At 47.5% G+C, this 13,760-nt stretch overlaps 2 protein-coding genes across 3 annotated transcripts in view; one reads left to right on the top strand and one right to left on the bottom strand.

Moving 5' to 3' along the window:
* CTSE (cathepsin E) overlaps nt 1-10,109 on the bottom strand; it is a 33,391-nt gene extending 23,282 nt beyond the window's left edge. Inside the window, exons 1-3 of the mRNA XM_069946290.1 lie at nt 10,015-10,109; nt 8,675-8,822; nt 4,348-4,465 (exon numbers count right to left, since the gene is read on the bottom strand). Coding sequence (XP_069802391.1) covers nt 4,348-4,465; nt 8,675-8,822; nt 10,015-10,070 — 322 coding nt within the window. The 5' untranslated portion in view covers nt 10,071-10,109. The remainder of the gene's footprint in view (nt 1-4,347; nt 4,466-8,674; nt 8,823-10,014) is intronic.
* The window catches only part of LOC138768170 (uncharacterized), a 41,581-nt gene continuing 32,031 nt past the window's right edge, over nt 4,211-13,760 (top strand). For both annotated transcript variants that reach the window (XM_069946292.1, XM_069946291.1), the window contains exon 1: nt 4,211-4,279. The gene's annotated coding sequence lies outside the window, so the exon portion shown is untranslated. The remainder of the gene's footprint in view (nt 4,280-13,760) is intronic.

Here is a 13,760-nt window from a genome sequence, read left to right as displayed (position 1 = left end):
TCAGTAGGGTGTACCGGACAGTGGGGGGAGTAAAGATCCGCATAGAAGTCCCGGAAGGTAGTGTTAATGGCCTGTGGGTCCGACACCAGAGACCCGGAGATGTTGTAGGCACCAGGGATAGAAACAGGAGGACGGTCTGCCCTTGCCAAGTACGCCAGAAGCCTGCCGTTTTTGTCGCCAAACTCAAAGAGAGAGGCTTCTTTGCCAAGGAGTTTCTTCCGAGTGCGTTCCTTTTGCAAGATCAGCAAGTCCCTCTGTGCCCTGGCCCACTCCCTCCTTTTATCCTCAGAGCGGCCTTCCGCATACTCAGCCTCCAACTTACTAATTTGGGATGAGAGATGGGTTTCCTTCTGTGCGTGAATGGTTCTTTGCCCCGCCACCCCGGTGACGAACGCCCCCCTTATAGTAGCCTTATATGCGTCCCATTTTATTAGGGGGTCTGGGTGTGAGGCATTATGCTCCCAGTATGCCTTGTGTGCCTCGGATAAGGCACCCTGAACCACCTCAGAGGACAACCAACCAGGGTGCATACGCCACAGTCTAGAGGGAATTGGTGGAGCTAACCTCAGGGAAAGTACAAGTGCGGAGTGGTCTGAGATCCCCCTATTAGTATACTGAACATCCCCTATCAGGGGCAACAGATCAGGTGAGGCAAAGGCAAGGTCAATCCTAGAAAAAGTGTTATGGACTGCAGAGAAGTAGGAATACTTAACAGCCCCAGGAAATTTCCAGCGCCAAACATCGGTCAGGTTCAGGGCAGCACACCAGGATTGAACGTGCGGGGATGCATGGTCCACGCCACTAGTCCTGTCCAGGATAGGATCGGGAACAGCGTTGAAATCTCCTATAAAAAGCAGCGGACCTGGAGAAAAAGAAGAGATTTTTGTGGAGAGTGTGTCCAGGAGCAAAGTAGAAAAGGGAGGAGGGACATACACAGAAATTAGGGTGAAGGACAGTAAGTTATACGTGCAATGAACAATCACATATCTGCCAAAGTGATCACACTCAACCTGGGTGACCGCAATTGGCAGAGATTTAGCAACTAGCACTGAGACACCCCTAGAGCTGGTAGAGTAGGTGGCATGGTAACCATTGGCGATCCAAGCCCTTTTTAAGGCTAGAAGTTTTTGACCAACAATATGCGTTTCCTGTAAACAAATAATAATGGGGTACTGTTTTTTAACATAATCAAGGACCAATGCCCGTTTAAACTTTGAATTCAATCCCCTAACGTTCCAACTTATTATTTTAAGTGATGCCATCAGTGACCCAGAGAGGAGGGGAGAGTTGAGGAGAGCGCCACAGTGAGCAAGCGGGGGGGAGGGGGGGCGCGGCCATACATTCCCTTACGCACAACACAAAGACACATACAGCAAAACACATACACATCCTAACGACAACTAAATACCCAACGCCCTGTCTAACACTAAAACACTAGAACCAATAGCGTAGACCTTGACCCTAACGAAGAACTATCTTGGGGAGCTGGGGACTCCCTGGAGGCGCTAAACTAACCCGAACATACACCAACTCCCGCCCACCCGCCAACCCAATTATATGCTGCCTCCACGAAAAGGCCTGTCAGCACTGCAGTGGGGAGTAAACAACATTATACAAACAAACAAAAGGATATATCCTATACTCCCCTGCGAGACCTCAGACCCGTTAACCAGCTATCTTGACATAGCAGACAGTTCCCTGGTGCTGTCAGCCCTGAGGACGATTATCAGGAGCCGACTCCGCCCACTCCAAAGCCGCCGAAGGTGAGGTGAAAAACTTGGTAGAAGTCCCATCAATGACGCGGAGGCGGGCCGGATACAACATGGAGTACTGGTACCCCTTAGCCCTTAGCTTGTTGCGAGCGTCCGTGAATAGTGTGCGTTGCTTGCGTAGCTCCACGGAGAAGTCAGGGTAGAAAGACACTCTGGCATTATCCCACATGATTTCTCCTTTAAGACGGACAGCCCTAAGGATGGCATCTCGGTCTCGGAAGTGAAGAAGCTTGAGCAGGAAGGGACGAGGTGGGGCCCCAGGTGGAGGAGATTTAGCAGGAACTCTGTGAGCCCGTTCAATTGTGAAAAAATCAGAGAAGGTGTCGTTAGGGAGGATCTGTCGCAGCCAGGCTTCTGTAAAGGCCACAGGGTCGTTACCTTCAGATTTTTCTGGAAGGCCAACAATACGCACATTGTTCCGCCGGAGGCGGTTCTCAAAGTCATCAGCCCTGCTCATCACAGCTTTCATTTGTCGTTGCAGATCTGAGATTTGTGCTGGGATAGGGTGCAGGATATCCTCCGCCTCGGAGACTCGTCTCTCCACCTCTGCCGTGCGCTCTCTAATTTTCTGCGTTTCGTGCCTGAGGATAACAAAGTCCTGGCGCAGTTCATCTACCTTGGATACCATCATGGTTTGGCATGTAGTGATAGCAGCTAATACTTCAGAGAATTTGCCATCAATATCAGTAGCAGAGTATTGTGAGCGCTCAGGGGAGTGCAAGCGCGTGGGACTGGGTGATCCCTCGAAACAGGATAGTCGACTCTCTTGGGAGGCGTCCCTCTCTCTAGTCACTGACCTGGAGGAGCATTCCCCCCGCTTCACCCCCTGGGGTTGGCCCCTGACCGCTGCTTGATTAGAGGAGGCGGGCATGCCATCCATAGCCTCTGACCCCGAGTCTGCATCTGGGGGAGCAATGACCACTGGGTGTTGGGAGTTCTTCCCCCCTTGCTTCCCTTTGTTAGTGCCTCCTTTTGTACCCCCCATAATTCTGATCAGTGCACACAGCACAGCAGGCTGCTGAAGAAGTAGTACGCACAGGGCCTGGCTCCGGGGTGGATAGAGAGAGTCTGCCTCGTGGCCAAGATGGCCGCCGTTCCCTACAGATGGGGGTCTGCAGTAATGGGAGAGCGGGCTGAGAGGGCAGGGGGGCAGAGTCTTACTGTGTAGGCTGATTCGGTCGGTCAGGCTTACTGCGCACCGGCCCCGCAGAGCACTGACAGGCAGGGAGCTGGAACACTCTGTGGAGGACACCGGAGCCGCGCACACGTGACCGCGCCTGGCTGGAGTGGGCGATCGCGATCCGGGCGGCGGGAGAACACCAGTCACAGCGGGTCCCGGCTATCACCCAGAGGCACCGGAGGAGTCAGTCGGCCACAACGTGATCCGGTCTGGGGAGGCAGGCCGTCCCCTGCACCTCAGGAGACTTCCGGCGTGCAGCGGGAACCAGGGCAGCAGGCCGCAGCAGGAGCGGAACGCGGACAGGCCGGTACGGGTCACGGAGCCGGGACAGGAGAACACCGGAGGGGTCTGCAGGTCTTCCCCACCACAGGTGAAAGGGAGAGGGGTCCGTGGAGAGCGGGCAACAGGAGCTTTTCAGGAGAAGAAGTGCAGGATGGCGGGAGCTCCTGTGTCGCACGTCCTCTCAGGCAGCCATCCAAACCACGCCCCAAGTGTGATGTTTTTTAAATCGTCAGTCGCCCACCGCACACCGCTATTCCACGTAGCAATGCGCGGGTGGCGACCGATGATTTTAGTTTTGAACCTAAATGAACGATCAGCCGATGACACGATCATCGGCTGATCGTTCTCTCTATTCCACGGAGCGATTATTGCTCCGTGGAATAGGCCCCTTAGCTAGAACTCATAACTAAGGCTGGAATCACACACGGCAATTTTTATGGAAAACTGCCACTGCAATTTTTGTGCCAAAACTAGAAGTGGAAGTCCCCCCTTTACATTTTCCATCCCATGTGAATCCACTTCTGGTTTTTGCTCAAAGACTGCAGAGACAATTTAAAAAACAAAACAAAACAGGAGGTCATGTCAAATCCAAATGGGAATCTTAAATGGGTTATTCAGGATTAGAAAAACACAGCCACTTTCTTGCAAAAAAAAAAAAAAAAAGCGCCACCCCTGTCCTCAGGTTGTATGTGGTATTACAATTCAGCTCTGTTCATGTCAATGGACCTGACCTATAAAACTCCTGCACCCACCCAGACCCAAACTTAGGAAAACATAGATGCTTACTTTCAGAAACAGCACCCCTCCTGTCCTAAGCCTGGATAAAAAACACTAACCCCTGTAAAGAGCACAAGACCACAACACAGGAGGAAAGAACAAGTCTTTGTTACTCAAGAACTTTTTGCTCTTTTTTGTTAGCTTGGAGGAACATTTACTAGTTTCTCAGCGGACTCTATTTATACACACACACCCCTCCCCCCCATGTCTACATGAAGCATCTCCACGTGCTGTTCTGAGGTGGCTGTGCGGGATGATTTCCCCCCAAGTACGTGAGTAGTAATACAGAACATTAGGTCGGTATATATATCATCATAGGTTAATGTGCATTCTTACTGCATGCTTGGCTTGTGCAGTATACAGATGGAACCCACAAGTTGGAGGAGCCGGTATCGAAGACGACAGTAAACAGCTGGGGTGGAGATCCAATAGAGATCTGCCCGAAATATTCTACCTGGAAATAAATAAGAAAACATTTAATACATAGATATAATCTATGGGGCCTGATGTGTGTATAGGGGGCTCAGTGCTGTTTCCTCCATAGTGCTGGGGTCCAGAGGTCAAATCCAACAAGTGCCTGGACTTTGTATGTTCTGCTCTACCAATGTCTGTATGACTTTCCTTTAAAGGGGAACTCCGGTTAAGAAAGTTAACCCTGTCCAATCCCCACCCATAATCTAAGCTTGTGTGTAATAGGTTTCTATTACAGGAATTGGTCGGTTTGTCTGCAGCACATCCTGACTCACACCCTGAAGCTGCTGAAAATCCTCACTGCCTGCTCCACTCTGTCTCCACTCCTCTGTCCCCCCCCCCCCATTCTGAGACACAGGTCACATGAGCTCTTCTCTTCTGTTGACAGGCAAGCTGTAACACCTCATCTGTAACCCCGCCCACCACTGACATCACACAGTGATCACCTGGCCAAGGGCGGGGAAACAAGAGCCTCTCTTGAGCAGTATAGGGGAAAGGAGACACTTGTTTCATTTCTCTCTCTCTCTAATCTATATATGTAGATAGATAGATTCTGTGTTTACTGTGCAAAGCAGAAGCAGATGGAGCCAGAGGTGGGCGGATATTAAAAGACAGGTCTCTGAGCTGCAATGCATGCTGGGACATGTAGTTTCCATGCTGCCATAATGTAATCTGGGATCATTTGTAAAGGTTTGAATCGGGGGCAAGGAGCAGCATACAGTAAGTGGGAAAGATGTCAAACATTCGGTGGTGGATCAGTAAGTGCACCCATAGCTTTATGTGCATATTATTTTTTTTTATGAGTCCACTGGAGTTCCCCTTTACTATACCAGTTTCCTCCTACACTTTAAAAAAAAAACATTTTGAGGTTACTCTGGAAATATGATCGACTAACAGAGACTGCAATCTGTGAATAGTAAAATAGTTCAGTATACATTATTAGTAATTGTACTGACTGTATATACTGACAGTGTGGTGCACTCACGTGAGGCTCGACCGGTCACTTGCCGGATGGTACTGCGTGTTGCCACTACTGTGGTGGTTGGTTGGAATATAGCTGAGCCAGATAGTATACTGTTGTGATGCCAGTGCCAGGTGGGCACACAGGTATGGAGGCACACCTGCTTTTATTTTAGAGTGGCGAGCTAGACCTTTTCCCTGTGGTTGGTGACCTGCCGGGCTGTGAGGGGGTCCCATGGGTACTTATCACGGTGGTCTGGAGTTGAGCTGTGACCCACCCGGACTATCGGTACTGCCACCCATACAAAGGGGAGATGACCCAAGGATGTGATATCTACTATGTAGGTGCCTGAGTCCAGTTAGCATAAATAGATCTTCTATACTGAGAGAATACTTTATACAATAGCTGACAGAAGACTGTAGGCTTGACAAGACAGAAGCTGTACTGCTGGTTCAGAGTAGTAGAGAGGAGTAGGTTGTGAGAGTCCCAAAACAAGTAGTAAATGTGCTCTGCTGGAACTTTACAAAAAGTAGAATTAGTAGAATACTGAAGACTTGAAAATAGAAGTTTACTTGTGCCCGTGTTTCGACCTTTGTTGCTTTACCACCTTTTGCCCACCAGTGTCGGGTGACCCGTCCTATGAGGGTGACACAAGCCCCAGACCACGTTACTTGGGTTGAGCAGGGTGGCCAAGATTTCCTGGTTGCATCCACGCTGCGAGATAGAGTACGTAGGCTTATACCAGCTTTGTTCTATCTGGATCAGTTCCTCTTGTTCTCAGGATACTGTCCTGCACTTTTAGACTTGTTCTCGGCGTTGGTTGGGGTGATCTCTGACTTCTCCTTTCCTTGGATTAGCTTAACACTGCATAGTGTGTAGAAGTGCTGCTTTCAAGAAACTGGTGTCTGCACCTCCCATGTGCGTCTGTTCACTACCACCGACTAGAGCACACTACGGACTAGTTCTGGAGTGGGGACCTGGCAGGGCCCATTTGAACCACAGCAAGGACCAACCTGCTTTGCGTCTTCTTTGCTCAACAACCAGACTAAGACTGACTAAGAGTGGGTGTATACTTCCTCTCCCCAATGTGACAACTTGCTACAGGTGGTGTAATATCCCCTGTGAGTGGTAGAGAAGAAAGCATGGAAAGAAAGGAGCTTAGAGATAGGTAGAGAAGAAGAGAAGGTCCTCATTGGTGTACAGATTACAACAAACAATAACCCTTTGGTTACCTGCAACTGTGTAAAACATAAATACAGTTATATACAATAGTGACATCTTGTGGCAAAACTTAGGTACTACTTCATTACCACAGTTACTTGAAGTATAGGCTTTTGTGAGGGGTGTAACATACTAGTAACACCCGAGGTGGGACACCACAACAGCAGCTCCCTGTGTACCCCATAGCTAAAAACAGACACCCCTCCTTGAGGCTGTGCTGTCCTGCTCTGTGGTGAGGCTGTCCATAAGATGGCCGACATAGAGGAACATGTGACCATTCCCCTCCTCCAGTGTCCACCATAGACATATACAGGCTCAGTGGTGGGCACTGGGGGGCGGGGCATGGTCACATGCTCCATGTTAGCAATCTTATGGACAGGATCACCTCAAAGAAGGGCAGCTCAGCCTGGAGGAGAGAAGTCTGATGTTATCTCCATGATGTACACAGGGAGCTGCTGTCAGTATATACAGTGAGTACACAGGGAGCTGCTGTCAGTATATACAGTGAGTACACAGGGAGCTTCTGTCAGTATATACAGTGAGTACACAGGGAGCTGCTGTCAGTATATACAGTGAGTACACAGGGAGCTTCTGTCAGTATATACAGTGAGTACACAGGGAGCTGCTGTCAGTATATACAGTGAGTACACAGGGAGCTGCTGTCAGTATATACAGTGAGTACACAGGGAGCTGCTGTCAGTATATACAGTGAGTACACAGGGAGCTGCTGTCAGTATATACAGTGAGTACACAGGGAGCTGCTGTCAGTATATACAGTGAGTACACAGGGAGCTGCTGTCAGTATATACAGTGAGTACAGGGAGCTGCTGTCAGTATATACAGTGAGTACACAGTGAGCTGCTGTCAGTATGTACAGTGAGTACACAGGGAGCTGCTGTCAGTATATACAGTGAGTACACAGGGAGCTGCTGTCAGTATATACAGTGAGTACACAGGGAGCTGCTGTCAGTATATACAGTGAGTACACAGGAAGCTGCCGTCAGTATATACAGTGAGTACACAGGGAGCTGCCGTCAGTATATACAGTGAGTACACAGGGAGCTGCTGTCAGTATATACAGTGAGTACACAGGGAGCTGCTGTCAGTATATACAGTGAGTACACAGGGAGCTGCTGTCAGTATATACAGTGAGTACACAGGGAGCTGCTGTCAGTATATACAGTGAGTACACAGGGAGCTGCTGTCAGTATATACAGTGAGTACACAGGGAGCTGCTGTCAGTATATACAGTGAGCACACAGGGAGCTGCTGTCAGTATATACAGTGAGTACACAGGGAGCTGCTGTCAGTATATACAGTGAGTACACAGGGAGCTGCTGTCAGTATATACAGTGAGTACACAGGGAGCTGCTGTCAGTATATACAGTGAGTACACAGGGAGCTGCTGTCCGTATATACAGTGAGTACACAGGGAGCTGCTGTCAGTATATACAGTGAGTACACAGGGAGCTGCTGTCAGTATATACAGTGAGTACACAGGGAGCTGCTGTCAGTATATACAGTGAGTACACAGGGAGCTGCTGTCAGTATATACAGTGAGTACACAGGGAGCTGCTGTCAGTATATACAGTGAGTACACAGGGAGCTGCTGTCAGTATATACAGTGAGTACACAGGGAGCTGCTGTCAGTATATACAGTGAGTATAGGGAGCTGCTGTCAGTATATACAGTGAGTACACAGGGAGCTGCTGTCAGTATATACAGTGAGTACACAGGGAGCTGCTGTCAGTATATACAATGAGTACACAGGGAGCTGCTGTCAGTATATACAGTGAGTACACAGGGAGCTGCTGTCAGTATATACACTGAGTACACAGGGAGCTGCTGTCAGTATATACAGTGAGTACACTTAATAATACTGTACACTGAGCAATTTTACTATAAAGTGGCCAACCCCTTAAAATTGGCTAAAAATGTCATCATAAATAGTCATACAGAACATACTGGACACGAGCTTCATTTCTCTACTGAATGATTTAGCGTACGTACATCAAAATAATTTAATAGCGGCTCGCTGGCGGTGTCTGGGGAGTTACATGACTGCAGTAACTCCAGCCCCTTGCTCGTCCATACATCAGAGAGACGTCCTTTTTCCTTGAGGGTTTTTCTCAATGACTTTTGTCTCTTCAGAGGTATCCTATAAGGAGACAGAATAGCTTGGGTAAAACACTGGTATTAAATACAGTATGGTTATAGCAACAACAAAAAATCCCTAAAAATAATTTAAAAAATATCTAACACTGTGGCTTATTGATTGGCAACGTTGCCTTGCAGTGCGTAGGTCACATCCCAGCAATGAACTTGTATGGTCTCCCTGTGTTTGCCCGAGTTTACTCTGGGTACTCCTGTTTCCTCCCACACTTTAAAACATACAGACAGGTAAAATAAGAAAATAAGTTGGCACTACTAAAGGGTACCATGGCAATTGTTTTTCCAGATAAACTGAGACCAGAAAGTTATATAGATTTGTAGAGTACTTCTATTTAAAAATCTCACGTTTTCCAGTACTTATCAGCTGCTGTTTGTTGTGCAGGAAGTGGTGTATTCTTACCAGTCTGACACAGTGCTCTCTGCTGCCACCTCTGTCCATGTCAGGAACTGTCCAGAGCAGAAGAGGTTTTCTATGGGGATTTGCAATAGTTCCTGACATGGACAGAGGTGGCAGCAGAGAGCACTGTGTCAGACTGGAAAGAATACACCACTTCCTGCAGGATATAAAGCAGCTGATAAGTACTGGAAGACTTCAGGTTTTTTTTAAAGAAATACATTAAAAATCTACTTAACTTTCTGAAACCAGGTGATCTGAAATAAATAAAAAAAATAAAAAATTGCTGGAGTACCCCTTTAATTTATTTATTTTTACAAAAATGTAAGACTTTTCATGCATGTTAGGGTTCCTGCCTTGTCCTACAACATTGCAGTAGATCAGAAAAAATGGAAACATCTACAGTCAATTCTGAAATGTGAAACTACAATAAAGTGAGACGACTTTTCTTGAGATTGATGGCAGGTCAGTTGCTGGACATCTACCTGTCTGACTTGCATGAAAAAAAAAATTTTGTTACATAAACATATACAGTATAAGGGTTTGTTCACACTTAACGGATCGGCAGCTTATTTTCTGCAGCAGATTTCATTTAAATAACCGAACACAGCATCAAATCTGCTGCAGATCTGCTGCGGATCCTGTAGGTGTGAACGCACCCTTATGCATAGTCACAGAGAAATCTTTGAGAAAACTGCCCAAAATGAGCCTAAATCCTTGCTTTCTGGGGTGGACCTTCTTGGTATCGCCCTTAGTCCATCTGTAAAGTAAAAGCACTACTCACCGGATCACCCCTTGGACAACGGCCGCACACAGTAGAATTACTAGCAGCCTCTTCATCTTCTGTATATACCACGGCTCAGAATACACAAAACCAGCAAAAATCCTAATTTATACCTTTTTCTCGGACCAAGCCCATAGACTGTAGATAGCAATGTTTGCTATGTAAAGTAAACACATGACTGGTTTCCGCAGTCCTCACTGTTAACAAGGTTAAAAGCCTGTGCGCTGGTCAATCACTCCGCTCCCAATGATGCAGGGCTTCTCTCTTAGCTGCTCACCCTACACATGGTGGGCTGAGTGAAGGGCCTTTTACACGGACTGATGATCGAGTGATAATCTTCTGGCAACATATTTTCAATAGTAACAAGGTTAATAAGGTTGAAAGAAGACAAGAGTCCATCAAGTTCAACCTAGGGAAACCCTGCGTTGTTGACCCAGAGGAAGGCAAAGACCCCTATGAGGCAGATGACAATTGCCCCATCACAGGGAGAAGTTCCTTCCCGACTCCAATGGCGATCAGAACAATCCCTGGATCAGCGTCCTATCACATGTAATCTAGTGCCCGTAACTTGTAATATTATATAACGATTAAACGGTGAACAAAAATTTCTTTGTATGTTGTTGATCTTTTGAGCTGACCTCACATTGTTAAAGGGGTACTCCGGGCCGGGGGGTATTTTTGAGGATTTTTGAAGTCGGAGGTCACTTACCTCCCCCATTCCAGCACCGATGCCTGGATCGCGCCACCCGGTACGCCCGTCCTGCGGCCGCTTCCTGGTCAGAGCTGCCACATGAGACATGTCCACCCCCTCCCCGATGATCCTCAAAAATACCCCCCGGCCCAGAGTACCCCTTTAATCATGTGCATGGGTTTCAGCGTAAACCCTCCTGGTTTGGTCGTTCGCACGGATCAGTATTATATTACGATATCATTAACAATTATTTGTAATGATTTATCTTTTTGTCTAAGCGGCTATCGTTTAACTCCTTCCTGTCCCATCATGTACTTGTACATCTTAAGCTGGGTAGGGGGGCTCAAGGAGGGGTCACGCTTCAAAACTAACAGCGAATTTTCTATGGCTATAAAACCCCATCACCTGGTGGTCTAGTTGCAGATCACCCCACCACCACCTATCATGCAATCACAGTGGGGCCATCCAAGCTTCTGGCCAGGATGGGCCTCAGCAACGCTATGGCGCTGATCCTAGCTTGGTTATCCTTTACTATGGGTTCCAGCAGCCCAGAGTAATCGAGCACTGATCTCAGAGATCAATGCAGTACATATGTATTGCATTGATCTCTATAAGAGATCTGTGCAGTGTTTCATAGAAGTCCTCCAGGAGGACTCCAAGTTACTGTAACAAGAAAAAGAAATATCCCCTCCCATAATAAAAGTTTAAATCATCCTCTTTCCCCCTTAATGCATAAAAATAAATAAATAAATAAAACAAAAAAAAATATTTTTTATCGCCGCCTGCGAACCGCCCGAACTATTAAATTATCACATTCCTGATCTCACACGGTAAATGCCGTAAGTGCAAAATTGTTGATTTTTTATCACATCCATGAAAATTGTAATAAAAAGAGATCAAAAAGTTGCATATGCACGAGCAAGGTACCGATAGAAAGTAGGGATCATGGCGCAAAAAAGGACACCTCCCACAGCCCCATAGACCAATAGTGTAACGTGTCAGGATAACATAACTTCAGGGGTGCAGTACAATAACTTCAGGGGTGCAGTACAAGAACTTCAGGGGTGCAGTACAATAACATCAGGGGTGCAGTACAAGAACTTCAGGGGTGCAGTACAATAACATCAGGGGTGCAGTACAATAACTTCAGGGGTGCAGTACAATAACATCAGGGGTGCAGTACAAGAACTTCAGGGGTGCAGTACAATAACATCAGGGGTGCAGTACAAGAACTTCAGGGGTGCAGTACAATAACATCAGGGGTGCAGTACAATAACATCAGGGGTGCAGTACAATACCTTCAGGGGTGCAGTACAATAACTTCAGGAGTGCAGTACAATAACTTCAGGAGTGCAGTACAATAACGTCAGGGGTGCAGTACAATTACTTCAGGGGTGCAGTACAATTACTTCAGGGGTGCAGTACAAGAACTTCAGGGGTGCAGTACAATAACTTCAGGGGTGCAGTACAAGAACTTCAGGGGTGCAGTACAATAACATCAGGGGTGCAGTCAGGGGCGGTCTTTGCATTTCTGGGGCCCCAAGCGAACTTATGTCTGGGCCCCCCCCTCGGCACGCGTTCCAAAACAATAGACCGCTGTGTGTTGCCCCCAGTAGTATATACCCCTTATTCGCTAACACCAGTAATATATACTCCTTGTGTGCTGCCCCAAGTAGTATATAGACCCCTCTTCTCTTCACTCTTGTGGCCGCAAGGGTTTTCCCTGCGGTCACAAGAGGCCGCGCTCCCCTTGTCCTGGCGCCGATTCTCAAGTGATGTCACTGGAGCACCGACACTACAAGGACAGAGCGGCCACTTGTGACCGCAGGGAAAACATTTCCTGCCACCACAAGAGTGACTGACAGGAAGGGAGACAATTGCTCCCGCCCTGTCAGTGCTGCATGTAACTGTGAGCGCTCATTACGAGTGCTCATACAGTTCAGATGGCAGCAGCTAGCGGAGCAGCGGCCCGATCCAGCGGTCTTGAGCACAAGAGCGGGGCGTGGGGGCCCCCCTGGATGTTGGGGGCCCCAAGCGATCGCTTGGGGTGCTTGGTGCCAAAGACCGCCACTGGGTGCAGTACAATAACGTCAGGGGTGCAGTACAATTACTTCAGGGGTGCAGTACAATAACTTCAGGGGTGCAGTACAATACCTTCAGGGGTGCAGTACAAAAACTTCAGGGGTGCAGTACACTAACTTCAGGGGTGCAGTACAATAACATCAGGGGTGCAGTACAATACCTTCAGGGGTGCAGTACAAGAACTTCAGGGGTGCAGTACAATAACATCAGGGGTGCAGTACAAGAACTTCAGGGGTGCAGTACAATAACATCAGGGGTGCAGTACAAGAACTTCAGGGGTGCAGTACAATAAGATCAGGGGTGCAGTACAAGAACTTCAGGGGTGCAGTACAATAACATCAGGGGTGCAGTACAATAACATCAGGGGTGCAGTACAATAACTTCAGGAGTGCACTGATAAGTATTGGAATATTTGATTTCTTTAAATAGAAGTAAATCCCTGGCACCAATTCATTTCAAAGAAAAACATTTTGGTGGCCAACCCAGTTAGTCCTAATACTGGATACTCCGAATGAGCTTCTGATCTGAAATCAAAAATAGTCAATTGTATCTATAAGGGTTTCCTATTATCCCCAATTCTGACATTGTAATTAGATAGAGCCGAAAGGTCAGGTGTGAAGAACGATTGGAATGACCTCAGAATGTAGTGATCATGCATTGGACCCCAGTGACATGCAGCAGCTGCAGTCAGGGCAGAGGGACAGTAGGAGCCAAACCCTCTCCTATATAAGATCTTGGAGGGGGCTGCCATAGATTTCATACTTAGGCCCAGAAGCTACTGGACTAGCTATAAGAATATGTCTAATAAACACATCATAAATGAAAATTCATGGGAAGACTTACGGTGAAGTAGTGAGACATTGATAGGTAAAGGACTTGTCATGTACTGTATAATATAGTCTAGTATGGTGTTACTCATCCAGAATCACAAAGTCTACTATGTAGAAGGTGACTGAGTGTACAGCACTGATAG

Source organism: Dendropsophus ebraccatus, chromosome 11 (assembly GCF_027789765.1).
Source record: "Dendropsophus ebraccatus isolate aDenEbr1 chromosome 11, aDenEbr1.pat, whole genome shotgun sequence".
Classification (NCBI taxonomy): domain Eukaryota; kingdom Metazoa; phylum Chordata; class Amphibia; order Anura; family Hylidae; genus Dendropsophus; species Dendropsophus ebraccatus.
Note: the sequence above shows the minus strand (reverse complement) of the source record. Positions and strands in the feature narration are given on the sequence as shown.